Source organism: Borostomias antarcticus (assembly GCF_949987555.1).
Source record: "Borostomias antarcticus genome assembly, chromosome: 15".
Lineage (NCBI taxonomy): Eukaryota > Metazoa > Chordata > Actinopteri > Stomiiformes > Stomiidae > Borostomias > Borostomias antarcticus.
Genome location: NC_140248.1, coordinates 12,731,682 through 12,751,259, shown reverse-complemented (window position 1 = coordinate 12,751,259; position 19,578 = coordinate 12,731,682). Strand labels below are relative to the sequence as shown.

The following is a 19,578-nucleotide window of genomic DNA, read 5'->3' as shown; positions in this document are numbered from 1 at the left end:
GAGCGACTCTACTACAGTCCGGCGCTGACATGATGCCGTCAGGGGCGTTCAGGCTGTGTTTGCGCGTCGTCTCCTGGATTCCAGTCTTCATCATCACCTCTGTTGTGTTGTGGTCCTATTATGCCTACGTTGTTCAACTTTGTTTTAGTAAGTAGCGCAAAACAACCTGCTCATTTATAATCATTTGAGTGCCTTTGCTTGTCTTGTTAAAATGCATTCTTCGAATTAGTCTGTTTTTCTCAATTTTATTCAGTTCGTTAATCTCACCAGTCTGTTTTTGTCACTTATGGAACATTTTTTGAAATTGCTTGTTTTTAAGTATGCTTGATTTAAAACCATGCTAATCTATTAATGGAGTCAATTGTTTGTTCACCTTTTATGTTTGAAGTCACTCTCAACAATACTTCAGAAAAAGGTAGGCCTACGGTAAAACTGACAGTCGTTTTTATGTAGCTATGTACCCATAATGTACCTACACTTGCCACTCACAATCACAACTTTTACCTCATTAGACAAACTATCAAAAATGTTCTATTCTAAAATTGTCAGTAATGTAGCCTACTAGTCAATTTGTCTTATACCTTTTAGTTTGACGTTCAAATTCAGTGTCTGCAGAATGAATACATTGTGCACCAAAGGCTTTAATCCCTTGTTTGCGTAAATTGTGAATTCTTGATCAACCTTGCAGTGGCTTACCTGCTGATGTTCCATGTGTGTTTTGGGATGTTCCACTGGACCTACTGGAAGTCTATATTTACTCCACCTTCATCACCCTCTAAAAAAGTAATAGTAGTTTGACTCGTGTGATTTACACTTTATTTGACTGTATCTTGGGAATTTTGTGTAACAGCGCACTCAAGCGACTTGTAGTCCATATCAGCCTTCATGCGCAACACTTTCTATTAAAATCCTTCATATCACATATAGTATGACCTTCATGGTCCTGTTTGCTCGCAGTTCCAGCTCTCCTACTCAGACAGACAGTGGTATGAGATGGAGGAGAGGCCAGAAGCCCAACAGCAGATCCTTGTGGAGATCTCACAGAGACTTCCCATCTACTGCCGCTCAGCATCTGGAGGTATGCTGACAATATGCTCACACCCCACATAAGTGCTTTGAATGGGTGGCTTCCACACCAATGTGCTTCTATTCCCCCGAAAGGCAGCATCACCCCTGTCAGTGGTGAGAGTTACAGTTACAGAATGACAAATAACAGACCTCTCAGGTGAATCCTTTCAAAGAAACTCAAGCCGTTTATCTGTACCCATACTGACACCTCTCCTGCTGCATGCTTGGGTGAACCACAGTGTCCATAGCCTCTTCCTTCACCAGAGTACTCAACAAAAACCCATTGGGCTAAATAAGCGCAATCTGAGCATGCCTTCTTTTCTGGCCCGAAGGACCCACTTAAAGATGAACTGCTTGGTGACCTCAGCAGCTGTCATGTTAGCCACCTGCTATGGATAAGTGAGAGGAGGACCACTCATACAAAGTGTGATTAGTGTGTGAGTGACAGCTATTGTGCGTACAGCTGTGACAAGCCCTTCCCAACGCTTGCTTAGGGATCAGGCATGCAACACTTCTCATTCAGAGAGAGGGGTGGGGTGGGGGGGGGGGGGTATAGTGTGTGGGATCAAATGGCCCTAGATGTCAGCTGAACACTCACTGTGTCCCCAGCTATCAGGTTCTGCCATCACTGCCAGGTGATTAAGCCGGACCGGTGCCACCACTGCTCTGCCTGTGAAACGTAAGTCTTATCCCCCCGCTTGTCGGCACTCTCTTTTTCAGATGGCCCTCCTCCCGCGTAGGAGAGGAAGTAAGAGGATATCGCCGTGTGTCTCCATGACTGTGTTTCGCATGCTAATTAAGAGATGCTCCGGAAGTGCCCTGCCACAGTGTTTATCTGCGTCTGTCAACAAAAAGATGGATGGGGCAATAGAGAGGCAGGAAGAGGTTGCTGTGTTATTCTGCCCCAACACCAGCAGTCAACATCAGTGTCACCCTATTTGATTTCAGCATGTTGCCCATCTACAGTAAATAAACTGCATTTACAGTACATAAGCTGCATTTATTAAATCCATTTAGTAAATTAATTTGCATTTAGTAAATTAAATTCCCATCCAGTCCTCAAGTCCCACTGCACAGACCTTGGTGGTTGACAGTCTATTTCTTCTGTGCAGGTGTGTCCTTAAAATGGATCATCATTGTCCATGGTTGGTAATAAGAATTCTTTGCAAAATATTTAGTTGGTAAATACTGAAAGAACCAATATCAGGAACTTTAACTGTTAACTGTTGTGCAAATCTGTCATACTGCAGTTAAAGCCCTGACATCTCGGTTTCTTGTTTTGTTCCCAGGTTGAACAACTGTGTGGGATTTTCCAACTACAAGTTCTTCCTGCTGTTCCTCGCCTACTCCATACTCTACTGTTTCTTTATCGCTGCAACAGTATTGCGTTATTTTATCAAGTACTGGGTGGTGAGTGCTCAGGGCTGCCTTTGTAGGTTAACCTGAAGACAAAGCTTCCAATCCCAACTGAACTGTCTTGTTTGTATCCATGTGGTCTCTCTCTTCTGCAGGGGGAGCTCCCAGTTAGACCTGCTAAACTGCATGTTCTCTTCCTCATGCTGGTGGCACTTATGTTCTTTGTGACCCTCTTGGCCCTCTTTGGGTACCATTGCTGGCTGGTGGCAAGGAACAGGACAACCCTGGGTCAGTACCTTGAGGGCTTTCCAGTTATAGCTCAACTACCCGAGCTACAGAACAAATGTGCGATAAACATTTCTCTCTCTCTTGTCGTAGAGTCCTTCTCTGCTCCCTTTTTCCCCCATGGTCCTGACAGGCACTGCTTCAATGTGGGAATCCGCAAGAATTTCCTCCAAGTGTTTGGTGAAGAGAAGATACTCTGGCTCATCCCTTTGTTCTCAAGGTTGGTTTGAGGGTACATAGAATTTGTTAATAGATTCTTAAACCAATTTGTTACATGCTGTACATACTATTTTATCAGTGGAAAATGGCCCTGTCACTGTCACAGACTAGTTAGTATTTCTCCTGACTCTTTTGCCCACTGTTTGTGTCCCCCAGCCAGGGCAATGGTCAGAGCTTCCCCACAAGGTGCCGCAGCAAGGTCCAGGACCCTTTATTAGCTAACGAGAGCTGGAGGGAGGCAGGATCTGATGTGGAGAGCCAAGGTAAGCCGAGCCTGGCTCATCATGGGAAGCCAAGGTGCTACTGTGGTCATTAGGATGGAAAAGCCGGTGCATGGCTACACCGCAGCCAATCCAAAGCAATCAGTGTAGATGGACATCTTGGAATGGTGCCGAACCCTCTCCAGCAGGGAAGTGCTCTGTGGCGCCTGACCCAGGAGGATCGCATAGCTGGCTGGTGATCGTATGCCCCATACTGTACCCACAGAGAGGCGTGGAGCCAGTGATGTTATATCATGTGTACTGCACTCTTATCTGCAGAAGGGAGCCACAAACTGTTTGTTTTTGCTGGTTGTTTTGCAGTGGTGTTGAGAAAAGTAGTGGTACGCTTTGTTAGAGAACACGGAACATGCAGATTACATTTTGAGAAAAGCCTGTTTGCATGAGTGGATATACTGAGCTATTTAATGGCCCTTTGATATGATCCTTTGTTTTGAGAAATTACTCTTTTGTGTCTCTAATTTCTCAACTTGTGTTTGTGGTGTCAGGTAGTCAATGCACACTCTTTCTCAGTAGTGCATTGTTAGCTCTTTACAGTCAAACTGGCTGATCTCTTCAAATCATATAGGTTATGATAGTTTTCAAATCATATAGGTTTCTGTATTTATAAGAATAGTTTATTGACAATATGTTTTTGTCCGTATTGATGAGTCAGCTTCCTTGCGGTCTGAGATCTTATAAAGTTTAACTTTGTTACTATACAGGAAAAAGAGTTGCCTTCTACACAGGCTACCTATGCTACATAATTTTATTATTTCATGGTCTCTGCCTCTAAAAGGTCATGCAGTTCTACTGTCACCTAGTGGACAAAGGGGTTCACATGGTTTAGTGATCGACAGAGATAAATGTTTTGAGCAGAACAAGGAGAGCATTGGATAGTTTCTCCACGTTCGCCAAGTTGACATTGCTTGTGATATTTATGGACAGGTTCTGAGAAGCCTGCCTGACATCAGTAGGAAGGAAAGGAGTTGTGGTGCTGATAGATCCCCTGGTGAGTTTACATCTGTTTTTTCTGTCATTTAGCAGATGCTTTTATCTAAAGCGACGTATGAGCTAGTGTTGGGGTTAAGTGCTTTGCTCAAGGGCACAGCAGTAGGCAATGAATGATGGTCACTTGTCAAGTGCACTAACCACTGGGCTAATTTATTTGTGTCTTTATGGAAATGGTTATATTAGCCTTTGCACCTGTTTTTCGCTCCATTTCACAAGTGGTGCCTGAAAATCAAGAAATCAGGAACTCCATCTACCTGCCACTTAATGTCGATTTTTTACCACTCATCCAACTTCCATCAAGACTGAAAAGGCCCCCCCACCCACCATGCAAAAACTACCAGAAAACATGGATTCATAGCGTACTACCTCAACTCAAACCAGAAAGATCTTCATGGTTCCAACTTTCAAGGAAAGAGTTGTCCACCCTCAACAGCGAAAGATGAAGCTTAACAATACAGCTAAATGACATGGAATTGATTCATATTTATGTAAAGGCCTTAACAAATGTCTACTACATCTACAGAAGTTTTATTGAATCTGTTTTTACCTTCTCTATTGTTGCCTGGTATGGAAATTTAAGCCTGTCCTATAAGAACAGATTCCAGAGTCTTGTCAAAGTGGCGAGTAAGGTTTCTAGGGTGAGCCAGGCCCAGCCCATGGACCTCTACAATAGAGAGGTCCTTAGGATGGCTAATGCCATCCTAGAATGCCCTGATCACCCCCTGCGGAAGGAGTTTGAGCTCTTCAGGGTGCCTTCTAGGAGGACAAAAAGACATAAGGTCTCCTTTGTCTCTGTGGCTATAGACAGGCTAAACAAGACATAGCCTACCACTAGATCTTACTGTCTCTGATCTCATGTTCTGGGCTGGGGGGTGAGTGGGCTGCCTACATTTCTGTTTTTTATTGTTCTATGTTGTCTTGTATGGTCTTGAATGTTATTGTTGTATCTATGTATTTATGTTTTTACCTGTCTGCGATTCAATTTCCCCTAGGGGACAATAAAGCTTTTGAAAACTTGAATACATATTCAGTTTTTTTTGATTGAGCCATTAAAACAAGTGACAATGTTGAAAAACAAAATTTAATTCCAATATAGTTTTCTATTAAGTTATCAAGAACGAACTACAAGTATCATACCTTAGTCAATAAACTGACGGCAGTGCACACAAGCTCACTAGACCACTTTCTAAAAGACCTGTGTGGAATGTGCTTCTTTGTTTCCAGGAAAATCTTTGCTTTGCGTCAGACTGAGGAGAACAGATTAAGGCGACATACTGTACACAGCAAAGCTGGAGTCCTCTCCAGGGTAACCACTCACCACCACTTTCAAACACATGAACATGCATATATCAGAGATAGGGGCATTTCATGGTTGGTTCTCCTATGCACATGTTCTCCTGAATGGCCTATAATGGAGCTAGTTAGTCTGTGCCGAAGTATCTCTGGCCAAAGTGTGTGGGAGCTACCGGGTGCACCTCTGTGGTCAGTATGGTGATGTCGGGGAACTCCTGGACGATTGACTTGGCACCTGGTGAGATTATACAATCAAACTTTAGTTTTGGTGATCCAGTCAATCAGTCAGTAGGTCAAGACTCAAAACGTGCATTTAATAATGATTTGGAGGCTGTATTGTAAAGATTTAGGAGCATTATATTTAGCAGTATGACATCTACATCCATGTAAAGTAAAACCCACCATGAGGGGTCGAGAAGAGACTCAAGAGGATGATGTGTTTGGCCTGGAGGCCGTGTTCAGTGAGCACTCTCACAGCCTCGATCACTGTGTTACCTGTGCCTGGGGGTACACACATAAGCATTAGAAACAACCATTTTGGGGTGTCATTTTTTAGAGAAATAGATAAATCAAGTAGAACAGTTGTCTCATCCCTTCCCTCATGGACCCAACTGTTTTAGGGATGTGCATGACTGACCAAAATCATTTTTGAATATTCTACTGTTCTTAAGACTGAATATTTCATTATTCGAAAGACATTCAGCAATGTATTGCTATAAAAAAACATATATAACATATCCCAATGATTTAAGAGCCAATGTTGTCTAGCTGATTTATTTTTTACACACACAACTGATTTGTTAAAAACTTTTACACAAAGTGGAAATAAAGGTAGAAATAACATTTTTGGGCTTTTATCCTTTCTAGGCTACTGGTATTTTAATGGGCTTACTTCTCTCTCAGTGCATGATCAGCCATGATGCACTGTGTCATGAAGCCAGATCAAATGAATGATTCATAATTTATGTTATTCAATAGCTTAATTTTTATACAACACTTGGAGGGGCATGATTGGGAGGCATGGCCACCATGATCGGAACCCGAGTGGTGTTTTGCTGTTGGACTTCTGTGCTAGTCATGGTTTGTCCATAACAAACACCATGTTCAAACACAAGGATGCCCACAAGTACACTTGGCATCAGAACACCTTAGGCCGAGGTCATGTGTTTTGGACACTCGGGTGAAGAGAGGGGCAGAGCTGTCCACTGATCACCATCTGGTGGTGAGCTGGGTTCGATGGCGGGAGAAGCTTCTGGACAGACCTGGAAAACCCAAGCGTGTAGTGAGGGTGAACTGGGAACGTCTGGAGGAAGAGCCTGTCTGGAGAGAATTCAACTGCCACCTCCGGCGGAGCTTCTCAGGCATCCCTGTGGAGGTTGGGGACATCGAACATGAGTGGTCGGTGTTCAAAGCCTCCATTGCTGAAGCTGCATCTAGTGAGGATGCCTCCTGGGGGCCTCCCTAGGGAGGTGTTCCAGGCGTGTCCAGCGGGGAGGAGGCCGCGGGGTAGACCCAGGACGGGATTACATCTCCGCACTGGCCTGTGAGCAGCTAAAGATTCCCCAGGCAGAGCTGGTTGATGTTGCTAGGGAAAGGGATGTCTGGGGCCCCCTGCTGGAACTGCTGCCTCCGCGACCCGACCCCGGATAAGCGGATGACGATGGATGGATGGATATTCATACTGGTTTAAATAAACACTCTGAACTAAACCAATCATTTAAATAAAAACTAAGAATAATTTTGAGACTCCAACATAAAAATCGAATGTGGAGATTGGCACGACTATTTGAAAATTCGAACTCAATCCTACTGTCTTTGTGGATATCACAGTCCATTAGGGCAAGGTATCCTTTTAAAATAATACCCCTTCCATCATTGTATGTATTGAAACTGACCTGTGTGTGCTATTACATCTGCTGCTCTGCCCATACTCACTGAGGATGGGGTACATGAGTAGGACTTTCCTCCTGTTAATGTCAGGAGGAAACTTGGCATAGTAGACTTTAGCCTTCTGGGTGTCTTCATCACTCTGTATCAGGATCTTGCCAATGCGGATGGACCTGCAACAGTCCCTAAGGCCCTGCTCCATGGCCTCACCTGCAGAAAAACAGCTGTCTCACCATGACATTCAAGCTACTTTGTTCACCCACACAAAATCAATTTCCTTGAAAGTAGACAATTCAATCAGTTCTAGCTTGAAAAAGCAACATGGATAACCACTCAAATAGAGATTAAAGGAGTAGTAAAGGGAAAAATCATGTTTATCCCTGTTTTAAGGTTAGTTATGATCATATACAATGGTCCAGATCAAAAAGTTGACAAAACTAGCACTTTTGAGAAAGTCTGATAATTACCACCGTTTTGGTGGGTGGGCACCGTGAAAAATCATTCAAAAAACATGTTAAACTCTCAATTTCAAAGACAAGAAACTCACCAAGGTGTTAGTTGGCATTCTGACATATAATTCGCCATAAAGTAAGATTCTAGTTCATCTGGAAAGGCATTTTTTAAATATTTAGCATAGAACTATTACACTACATACGTGTGTAAACTTCCGCAACATAAACAATAACAACAGCTACCGTAAGTAGTTCTGCTTCCTGAATCCCCTCTGCGGATTGATCTACACATCTACAACGGTCGCGTCAATACAAGTCAATGGATTTCATAAAATGATCAATAAAACCCTACAGGATTCATACTTTGCGGCGAATTTGATGTCAGAACACCAACGGACACCAATTACCCCCTTGGTGAGCTTATTGTCTTTGAAATCGAGAGTTTAACATGTTTTTGAATGATTTTTCAAGGTGCCCACCCACATCCATTGTATAACCTAAACGGTGGTAGAGCAATTATCAACTTTCTCAAAAGTGCTAGTTTTGTCAACTTTTTGATCTGTCTTGTATATGATCATAAGTAACCTTAAAACAGGGCTAAACATGATTTTTCCCTTTACTACTCCTTGAACACATTAGTATGACAGTAACTGGTGGGATTTTAAAAACTCCAAGCACAAATAAACTGTCTGGTTTGCTTCTTTAACAAAGGCAACCAGCCACAAAATTGAGATAATGATATATTATTTTTCTTAATATTGATTAGTATGCAGTGCCTTACCGCTTCTCATAATACTGACACCACAGTTGCCTTTCTCAAACTTGACACCATCGTATTTATGCCCTTCAGGAGAAAATGGATATAGAGATATTAAATGACTACCTCAAATAACTGTATCCCTGATGATAATTTCAACACTGCAAATCTTGTTACACTTTGCACAAGTCAGATTCTGTTGCATATCCACACTGAAAACGCTGGGTCTAACCTGTAGGGGTGGTCACAGTACATTCGCTATATGGCAGCTGATTGAGTCCCTCTTCAACTACTAGTCTGATCTGAGGACAAAAGCAATTGGTCTTAGGCAGAGCATCATTTTGTCACTTGATGTATTAAGGTGTAAAGCACAAGATGATGGCATTGACGATCGCTTACCAATCTATCCGCACAAAACACAAAATCTCCCCTACTAGTTGACCTGTGAATGAGGGGATATAACATTATAATTACAGGAAATTACATGATATCCTACTGACTGTGCAAATAAAGGTCAGCTATAGTAGATGACGCTATAGCCATTATAAGCTCTTTTGTGGCATGCAAGGTAGCTAGCTAGGCCTTCTTCGGCCCTATTAATGTAGCTAGCTAATGTTATATCGGGGTTATCTACGCAATACCCTATGCCAACAAATAACTCATAGGCCATATAAGACATTGGTTTACAATATGACAGTTATAAATAGTAACGTTAACATGCTGTCGATTTTCCCTTCTGGTTGGCCAACAGCTACGTTAGCTAGCTAGTATAAGTGAAAGTTAATGTAGTCTAGTCTGAGCGATTAGGATTGGGTGGCTAGGTCTTGCTCGCTAGTGTTAGCTAGGCTATCCCATATATGGGCTATCCGGTGTTGAATGATGACTCACTTGTCTCTTATGATGGTCTGTAATTCCCGTATTTGGTCATTCAATGGAAGCAGTTTCAACTGCGGTCCGATCTGTCTCTGTATATCACTGTTGAATACATTTTCACAAGTTTCAGCGACCCCGGTGTCCCTGTTAGAAACTGCCACGACGGTGTTGGAGTGACTAGCAAAGCGAACTTGCTTCGTGCTGTTCATAGCCGCGTGCTCCAGACTGTCATTGTTCTGTTGTTGGTTCTGACAAGGCATTCTCACTTATGTTCCGAAACAGTCGTCTAAATGGGTTTCCATAAAATTAAAAACTATATGCTAGCTACAAGCACTATATGTCCTTTCCTATTAAACTAGATGAACATGAATCTAGCGTTAGCTGGTCATTTCAGAGCTAAAGAACCGCACAGCATGAAGATGCTTCTGGTGGTGGTGTGTGACGTTCGAGAAGCGAATGAATCTCTTCAGTGAATGATTCGAATATGTTTGAATTACGAACAATCGCAAAACATAGGCTAGTATGTATTTCCGCTATTCTTACGAAACAAAAAATGCTAAGGATCAACAACATGATTAACAACACCCTCTTTAACCTACACTGGTCTGATGTTTTCATATTCGTGATTAATTGAGTGAAATACAGTGTTACAAAGAACCGAAGAACCAAACTAAACGATTCATTTACGGTGAATCATAAAGCTACCGGAACATAAACATTGTAACCGGAGATGAGATCACTACCATCTCACCCCTCTGAATGGTCAAAAAACAAACTTCAGTTGAAACGTCAGTGACAGAGCATAGGGAATACTCTTTGATAAAACTATAGGTTATCAATCACGGGTATCATTCAATAGCTATACCTAATAACGTGTTATCTAATCATCATATCGTTTTCCATAGTCGTTTCGGACAATCACACAATTTGAACGCCAGTTAACTTAGGTAGAGTTTCTTATTCCTATTTTAAATAATTACCTTGTGACTTTTACCACAACAAAAAATGTTGAGCGATGCTATGGAATTCAGCCATGAAAGCTAGAGATCTTCAGATTTTAATTTCGCAGTATTTGCACAATTATTTCTGAAGATTCTTTCATATAAATCTTTTTTTTTAGAGATTAGATGCGCCATGCCAAGTCTTAAACTGCCATATTGCCAGGATTAACAGAATTTGCACATGCATCTGAGACTACAGTTGTCCCAGTGGCAGGTGGCATTATAAAATAGGCAGCAGAGTCAGTTTGCCCATTCAGTATCCAGAATAGATCATCTGATAATCTAGAACCTCAACATCTGTTCCAGCTGTTTTATATGAGGTCCTCCTGTGAAGTAGATGATTGCTATAGAAATGATAATTGAGAGTTAATTTCAACCATTGAGATTTGAAATACTGTTGTGAGATACAGACTGTAGGAGTAACCTAGCTATTGTCCTTCAGCTTCCTGGAGAGGGGAGGGGTGCTCTTGTGGTTTGGTTAATTGGTTAAAGTTAAGCTATTTTTGTGATCATTGATTCTACTTGAGGTGATTAGAGTGTAAAATATTTTCCAAGTCAGACACCACAGATGGTGTATAAATATCCTTCTTTTGATATTTCCATTTCAGTGGGCTCTAAGGCTACATGTCAGAGCTCATGATGGGAACAGTGGCCCAGTATAAACACGGTGCAATGTGGGGTGTTGATGTGACATTTAGAAACGTGAATTTAATGATTTTTCAGCTGGATTGATTGAATGAAGATATTTTGTTATTGTGAAAGAGAATACACATGAATCTATGATAATATTTGTTTTTGATCTTGCTTACAGTAGCTTATAAGGAGAGAATCTCTGGAGTGCCATACAAATGAAGGCCAAATGAAGATCGACAACACACTATTAACACCTGATACTATGTGAAGGGCTCCTGTGGCCACAGTTACACAGTACCTAGCTCCTAAATGATTAACACCATGCTGTGTGTGAAGAGTCTGTTAATTGACCTCTATGTTCTGTTTTAAAGGCATGTTTTGATTTGGCCAGACCGCCCACTTATCTTGGTCTGACTGTTTCACACTCCAATTTGCATATAAATATTTTTTGTGTATGTCTGCCTCCTAGCATCTTCACATGCCTCAGTTTTTGATAAATCATTCAATTATTTGGATTCCTTCAACTGTACCTTAACATTTATTGGTGTGTTAATCCATCCTTTGTAGAATAATACCTCACTGCTGGATATTTTAATGAAACCATTTTAAGTTTTGTTTTTCGAACACAAGATTAATTTGTTCCTTGAACTGGATGTTGGCTTTGCAGAAAAATAAAGGCAAAACACTTTTCAACTAATGACAAAAACCCTGGCTCCCCAAATAGAATTCATATAAGCAGCTTATTTGTAATGCCTCCAAATCACCTCAGCATCCAAATGTAATAGTACTGCTGACTTTACTGTTCCCTAATGACAGTACGATAGAGGAGAGCTTATTTTGTCAGATTATGTCAGCATGCTGTGTTCCATCTATGTACATGTTAAATGTAGTTCTGTAGTAAGACACTGACTGTGTATTTGTCAGACCATACATATTGCACATTTTAAACATTGTGGTATTAGAAGCAACAGCTCCATCACATGAAGCTTTTGTTGTGGCCCCAGCTGAGCAGGTTTAAAGGCCCAGTTTAAAGCTGCTATACTGTAAAGGCTGTCTGAAAACACCCACTCAAAGTCTGTGTAACTCTGTGGGGTAATGGAGGAGAGCATGAACTGAAGTTTGGCAGACTGATATGTCACAATTGCAAGAGTACATAGATTACATTTCCATAATTAACCTTAGCATCTGTAGCATCTGTTGAAGAGAATATGGCATCATATTTTTGTCTTAAATTGATATTTGGAAAGTAAGGGGCAGATTGACCAAAAACCCATATATATATTCTGCTATTGGTCACATCTGCAGGACAAGGTTCTGTTTTTAAATGCACCTATCCAGAACCCCTCTATATCGCTTCCATTGCTGTGAGTGGGAAGCAACATTCTTGATCATCATGACTGACAGAAGAATAGATTCAAGGTCAGTTAATGGAAAATGTCTCCCACTCACATTACTAGGAGGAGGTACAGTATGTTTCATGTAAGGTAGGCACAATACAGACTGCACACTGCACCAGTCCACTTCACCTCTTGTGTCATATGGATGTGAATTACATTCTCTATTAAATTTCCTGATTGCCCACCAATCATAATAATAATAAAAAATAATTATTATTATAATAGCACTTTATTTGTATAGCACCTTTCATACAAAAAATGTAGCTCAAAGTACTTTACAACAGGGAAAGTACATGCAGTGCTTCACATAAAAAATAGACATAAAATGAACACTGTTGAGGAGAACAGGGCAATTTCCCTCTCCATCATCTCCACAGGGAGGTGAGGTGCCAGCTTTGTTCCTGAACTCTGAGAGCTGCCTTACTGAGGAAATATATACCATGGTACTGAAACTGAGGTTACATGATGGTATCCTTGCAGGCCTCTTGATAACAGCTTACTTCTTCTGAATCTTTTTTTATTTTTTACGTGATTTATTTTTGTGAGTGGCTGTAAGCCAGCGCACCTAGGATAGCGTTTGTCCGGTTATCACTCCCTCCCTCCGTTGAATGTTGACCTGCATTTCTCTGTTGGCACCACAAGAAGCAGTAGTCCCAGCACACCAAAATAAAGGACACCAAAATAAACCTGCCAATCTCCACTGCACAAGTAGTGTAGTGGTGAAAGCATTGGACTCCCACCCAGGAGATCGTGGTTCAAGGCTCCGGTGGGGATGACTTTATGGGACTATACCCCAAATCTCCACATGTTCATCCTTTCACTCCAACCTTTACCCCTTGCATTATATGTCAGATCCTGTCCCATCCCCAACCCTTATTCTAACCCCAACCCTTATTCTAACCCCAACCTACACTAGGGACTGGAAGAAGAACACCAAATGCAACCTGATGATCTCGACTGCACAAGTAGAGTAGTGGTGAGAGCATAGGACCACCCGGGAGATCAGAGTTCAAGGCCCCAGTGGGGATGACTTTATGGGACTATACCCCAAACCTCCACACGTTCATCCTTTCACTCCAATCTTTTTATCCCTTACCTTTGTCCAGAAACAGAAGTTGAACCTATTGCAGCAAAATAGCTAACGTTACAGGAATCATCAGTGTAACTGCTTTAGCCACTGACCGCTACCATTAATGTTATGGAAGCTGCTTCTAGTTGTTGTGAGCTCATGAGCTAACTGGCTCTCCCGCTCTTATTGTGCTGGATTAGCATTGGAAGCATTGAAACTGATGTGTCCAGGTGACAAGACCTATCTTAATTTATCAGACATTATTTCATGTCATTTCAATTCCCAGCTATTTCAGTGGCATGCCTAGCTTCTGTTCTACCAGTCCTGAACAGAAACAAGCCAGCCACGCACATAAGACAGGCTGGACCTGGCCTGGTTCATGTAATGAAGCAGCTACTTTCCTATGCATAACAGTTCAGGAAACTATACTGTAGGTTATATACAGGCATAGTCTATTGAAAGGGGGGAAATCAGTTGTATTACTTTTATTTACTTAATTTGTATTACTCCATAACCTGAGTAGGCTGTGTTGTTTTATTTTACAAATCATTTCCATCATCAGGAGGGAGAATATACCTTCTGCATCATAGGTGCAACATTACACGTCGAGGCGCCTGTAGCCTACTTCTAAGAATTCGTACTCATTTAGTCAACTTCGGTAACAACCCCAGTACCCACACATAAAAACAAATATCCGCCGTAGTCTGGGCGCGTCATCGTTTGGAAAGCGCGGTCCCGTTTGGAATTTGTGGGCGCGCTCTTTATCGCAGGTCGCGTGGGGGGAGAGATTGGAGGGAGGGGAGGGGGGGGAGGGGAGGGGGGAGGGGAGGGGGGGGAGGGGAGGAGGGAGGAGAGAGCAGGAGGGGGGGTGGGGGGCAGAAAAGCACGAGCCTGCCGTCGTTGTCAGGGACGGGGTTCATCTGGGGGGAAAAAGAAGGACATAACAATTGCAGTGCACAATTGCAAAACACTGTGTATTTTTAAGGGTGAGTCTGAGTAAATTAACAGTAGAATAACACCCCTTTTGTAAAGCATGCTGTATTCATGTCATATGGGATGGCTGAACATTTTTTGGGTTTCCTGGATTGCGAAGAGGACCGTATAAAATGGAGTGGTAGGGGGACCGAGGCGCGCTGTCTCCATCACAGAGAGGCGCGTCCACCTGCTGATAACAGGGAGTCCGGGCTTGTAAAAACATGGTGAGGTCGCTGCCTTGAAAAGGAGATACAGTTTCCATCTGGTCAAGAAACAACTGTGTACGGAGCACTGAAGACGGAAATCGCAGCTCGTTTGAAATCTAGAGGCAAGTTGAAGGTTGTAACCTACAGTCACATAGTCTCCTATATGGGATGTTCTATGCAGCACTTGAGTTAAACATTTGCAACGTCAAATGCAATTTGTACATATTGGCAAGTGCTGCATTCGAGAGAAAATAGGGGGCGGGTTAGTTGTATCATAAATTGCCAGCAGGTTAGGGGTTAGGACTAGGCTAATTGAAGAAGTAAATTGTCTGCCTTACTTTTTGTGGGTCATAAAAAGCACTGAGAGGTTTCATTCCTTGTTCATACCACAGCAAGAAAGTGGTTTGCTTAGAGTTATGGTTGCCTGTGAGGTACCTAAAAACCCCATCCTAAAACACACGCGAACATTATACAACTAAATATTTAGCGATAGCCAGAATTATGTTTAGTATTTGGCACTTCTTGTAACAAGCCAATAGATGTTCGGATAGTGTGATATTACACTTGGCATATCAGATATTTTGGATATACTTTAATTCACTTCATACACAAACAATTCAACTTACTGTACTGTGTTTGGATTGTGTTCAGTTGAATCATACCTAGGGTGTATTTTATGGTATGTTTATATGGTATGGTATATTTATATCATTCACACACACACACACACACACACACACACACACACACACACACACACACAGACACACACACACACATAGAGAGAGAGAGGTGTGCAGTATCAACATTTCCACCACAATAATTCCCTAAGGGCTCCTCAATGACCCCCCCCCCCTTGATGAGGTTAACTAAACAAAGTATTCCTCTGTGAGAGGTGTGTGTACTGTATAACACACATGTTATACACACAACCATCGGTTTGAAATTCAACTTTTATCTCATGCCATCTTATTTTTGGAAACAGCATGTAGAGGTTGGATGCTACCTGAGGTTGGCACAATAATATGAAATGAACACTGCTTCATTTGATCATTTTTTCATCTCTGCAGCAGCCCAGCGCTGCCTGCAGAGGTATACTATTCCAGAACCAGTCCCAAGTCTATGTAAGGAATAAGTGATCTTAGCTTGTCCCAGACCCATTGATGCAATGCTAAAGCAAAGTCGTTCTGAAGAAATATGGTGGTGGTCGCTATTATATGCAATCATTTGGAGTTAAAATTATGCAAAGATTCTCTGCACTGTGACTGTGTACAGTGGAGCTCATTATTGTCGAATGGTCAGTACTCCTCATCTTTCCCTTTTCATTTGAGGATTAGGTGTGTTCAGGGTGAGACAAACATCCTGTCAAATATAGACTTCCTCTGTCCCACGGTTGTCTTGGGTTTTGTCCTCCTTTAATGGCCTAGAGAGCTGGTCCTTGAAAGCTGCAGCACACAGAACGTCATTGTGTTTGACTGAAACACAGAGCTGGAGTGGGAGGGAGGGAGATGTGGGGTTGTGTGAAGGGTTGTACCTGGACAGATGTAATAACAATAATAATAAGAGTAATAATAATAACAATAGTAATAATAACAATAACAGCAATAATTATTATAAATAATAATAATAATAACAATAATAATAACAATATACAACTTTATTTGTGTAGCACCTTTCATACAAATAAATGCAGCTCAAAGTGCTTTACAACAGATAATTTACATGGAAAGAGTGCTTCACATGAAAATAGACATAAAAGCGATTTCAGTCTCCCAGTTAGAAGCCAGATTTGGAGCAGACAGTACACACCTGCAGATGTTTGCTGCTGAGGAAACTGTCCTTAACAAATTATAACGTTAATATATCTAACTTGTTGAATGGTGGGTGTAGTGGCCACATTTAATTGTAGCTAGATTTCATTTATTGGCAGAGAGAAGCCTCTCTCCAGTTCTATACTGCACTGTTGCTGTGACTGCGGCGGGCGTGCTGTAATTAACCGAAAGGTAACGACCCCGGTGGCTCAGACTTTTTTGATTGCTTTCATGACTGCAGGGAAAGAGCTAAGCTTCCTTTCCAGTGGGACAGCCGAGCCGAGAGCTGAGCTCTTTAGCTGGCCGCGGTGAGCCTGGAAGATCCACACTGCTCTCTACCTGGACTCCCTCAGGCAGATACAAGAGTTCCTCGCTCGCTGCACTCTCATCACACTCCTCTGGTGTGTAGACCTCACTTATTGCTCATTGTTTGAACCTACATGACTTTCACCTGGGATTTCTGTATTACCTCAATAGAGGGTGACCATGCACCTCATGGCTATTGCCTTCAGAGTCTTAAAAAGGGGGTAGAGAGAGAGTCTCTTCGGAGCGGCTACCCAGAGGAATGTTAGGACTGGCATAGCAAGGTCCTGTCAGAAGTCTGTACTTTTGTGTTAGAATAGAGGTAGAATGAATCTAGCAGACATAATCTTGTCTTGACTTTCAGAATCTTGCATCCAATTGAGGTTTATTGAGAAGGTTTCTCATACCAAGAAGAGTGGGCTCTGACAAATGCTGCAGACATGCTGCAGAAGGCCACCACAGGTTGTTATATGTAGTGAAGACAATTGTTGCACTGCTTCTTTGGTATGTTCTTTCAGCTCCACTGTTTATTGATGGTTATGCGTCACTGTCACCATGTTGCTCACCAGTATTGCTTCCCCCTCAGTTGCCACTTCACTGGGCTCAATCTCAGGTCCTCTGATTTAGTCACCCTCTTTCAAAACAACGGCTTAGACAGCTACACCATTGAAAGGCTAGCAATTGGATGGCACAAGATGAACAGCATTTTAACTGAGGAGTGAATTTGACCAGTTCAACTAGGTAATGTCACTCACTTTTTGGCAATACTATTTATGGAGATGGGGGACAAATCAAGGGTCTTTTTGAGACCAAATACATGTTGGCCTTAGAAGTTGTTGTAGAATGTCAGACTGACTGAGCAGTTTTTGAAAGGGGCCCTGTAGCGATAGTTGTAGGGGCATGTTCTCTGAAAGGGTTGGCAGGGGCAGGTCTCGGTGAAAGCAGCACAGAGGAATGACAGAAGGCTTTTGTGTGCCTCTACCCCTTGAAGCCCCTTCCTGGGCTTAATGCACTAGAGCCGTTTAGGGGGAGGAGCTGTTGTCCAGTGAAGACAATTAATGGATGTTCACCAAAAGTTTCTCCCCGCATTCGGATCAAAATAACAGCAAGGCTCTTTGTTTGTATTGAGTCTGCCTGTGCCCAGGCAGTGTCTTAAGATATAATAGTCATCAAGCTTTCTTTCCTCAATTGCACTTTGCTGGATTGCACTTCAGGTTTGCGGGGGTAATACACTGCTCTTGAGGTCATCTGGGTGCGAAAAGAAGCCTGTAATACTACACTGAACTAATTACAATCAAAATGGTAATGAGGCTTTTTACAAACACAGGGATGTCCTAGATATTTGCCGTTATGTAGGCAAATTTCACAATTCATGTTTGCATAACAATGTTGATGAGGATAAATAGATGCTCCTGTGCAGGCCAGATCCTCAAGCCTTGTGGCCCTGTAATCGACCAGGGTTCACTCGACATCCATTATTCAGAGAAATCTTCATGGCTTGAAAAAGAATAATGACTTTCAGCTGTTTTTTTCTCCCTCTACATAAGTCCTTGTCTGGGGATCATCTAATCCGCCTAGTTTCAGTCTTAAGCAAGGCTTTAATGCTGGATAAATATTAATCACATTTTTAATAAAAGGAGTTTGCTGAAGGAGCTGCTATCAGCCCTGTCTGTCAGGGGAAGCGCCTCTGCTCCTTCAGACAGCCCTGCCTGCCCTGCTCAAATCACTGTGTGTTTACTGGGCTTTGCTGCCCTGCTACTTTGCCACCCAGCCTTATTGCCCACTCTTCATTTACTGCCTCTATTGAGGTTTGGGCCGATGGGAGAAGATAAACAGAGAACTCCTACAAACCTGCACAATGACAATAAGAATAACAGACAGGCCTAATGTCCCAGTTCTGGGAGTAAGAATATAGAATGCTTTGTACGGGGTTGTCATTACCTGTCCCATGCAGAGGTAATGGGGCAGGGAGGGTGATTGGGCCAAATGCTCCTCATGTTCTCCTCTTCTTAGTCACAATGCTGGGCTGTTGTAATGATTGTTGTGCACATCACACACATCGATTTTAAAGTGTATGAAGCTTGTTGGTTTAGGAGCATTTATATTGAGAGAGAGAAGATCTGGTGGACCCCTACACACGTTCTTCTTCCTCTGCTTCTTCCACCTAACATCCAGCATCATTCCAAGAGACACACACACATACACACACACTCACACACACACACGCACACACACACGCACAAGCTTCCCTGGCTCCTCGCTGGCATTTGGGATGAGTGACAGACCAAGCCATCGGTACAGTAATTGGTATTCAGAGGGGCAGCTGGGATGCATGCCTCGCAGACAGAGAGGGAATTTAGTGAGTCAATACACTGCTTCATTAGAGCTGTGAGTCACCATGCCATGCTTCATTTGTTTGTATTTATCCAGTGTTCTATCAAGAGAAACGCCTTCCATGCAACCTGGCTGACCTGGTGGTAACCTCTGACCTGAGAGCTGTATAACCGGCTACTTGCTCATTATTATTCACCCTGGAAGATTCATACTGTAGAACATAGATGCAGAGGTGATTGTGTCTGTTTATCCACCTCCAGTGTTGATTCCTCTGGGGTGACATTTTAATAAACCTCTGATAGGTGCCGCTGTTATACGATGGATACAGTACAGATAAGATATTATTATAATGAAGTATGAGTACTGGTTATAAGACAGATTTTCAGAC

At 42.3% G+C, this 19,578-nt stretch overlaps 2 protein-coding genes across 2 annotated transcripts; one reads left to right on the top strand and one right to left on the bottom strand.

Annotated features, from left to right (window-relative positions):
* Positions 1 to 29: 29 nt before the first annotated feature.
* On the top strand, positions 30 to 3,698 carry LOC311318811 (palmitoyltransferase ZDHHC15B-like; the record flags this gene model as incomplete). The annotated part of the gene is made up of 12 exons (XM_084450244.1): positions 30 to 147; positions 389 to 415; positions 689 to 783; positions 958 to 1,078; positions 1,678 to 1,747; positions 2,181 to 2,213; positions 2,358 to 2,478; positions 2,580 to 2,716; positions 2,843 to 2,929; positions 3,085 to 3,191; positions 3,468 to 3,483; positions 3,695 to 3,698. The coding sequence occupies 12 exons, from the start codon at positions 30 to 32 to the stop codon at positions 3,696 to 3,698; spliced, it is 936 nt and encodes a 311-aa protein (XP_084306370.1).
* Positions 3,699 to 5,317: 1,619 nt separating this feature from the next.
* Positions 5,318 to 9,861, bottom strand: uprt (uracil phosphoribosyltransferase (FUR1) homolog). The gene is made up of 7 exons (XM_084450484.1): positions 9,477 to 9,861; positions 8,988 to 9,030; positions 8,821 to 8,890; positions 8,613 to 8,675; positions 7,428 to 7,589; positions 5,895 to 5,993; positions 5,318 to 5,727 (listed from the first exon to the last, which is right to left on the bottom strand). The coding sequence occupies exons 1-7, from the start codon at positions 9,719 to 9,721 to the stop codon at positions 5,621 to 5,623; spliced, it is 789 nt and encodes a 262-aa protein (XP_084306610.1). The 5' UTR covers positions 9,722 to 9,861; the 3' UTR covers positions 5,318 to 5,620.
* Positions 9,862 to 19,578: the final 9,717 nt, after the last annotated feature.

Excerpts from the sequence above, each read along its gene's own strand:
- uprt (XM_084450484.1), bottom strand. The coding sequence starts at position 9,721 with ATGCCTTGTCAGAACCAACAACAGAACAATGACAGTCTGGAGCACGCG. Across the intron at positions 8,891-8,987 it reads TGTTTTGTGCGGATAGATTG|ATCAGACTAGTAGTTGAAGA; the intron begins GTAAGCGATCGT and ends TTTTGTCCTCAG. Across the intron at positions 8,676-8,820 it reads TACTGTGACCACCCCTACAG|GGCATAAATACGATGGTGTC; the intron begins GTTAGACCCAGC and ends TTTCTCCTGAAG.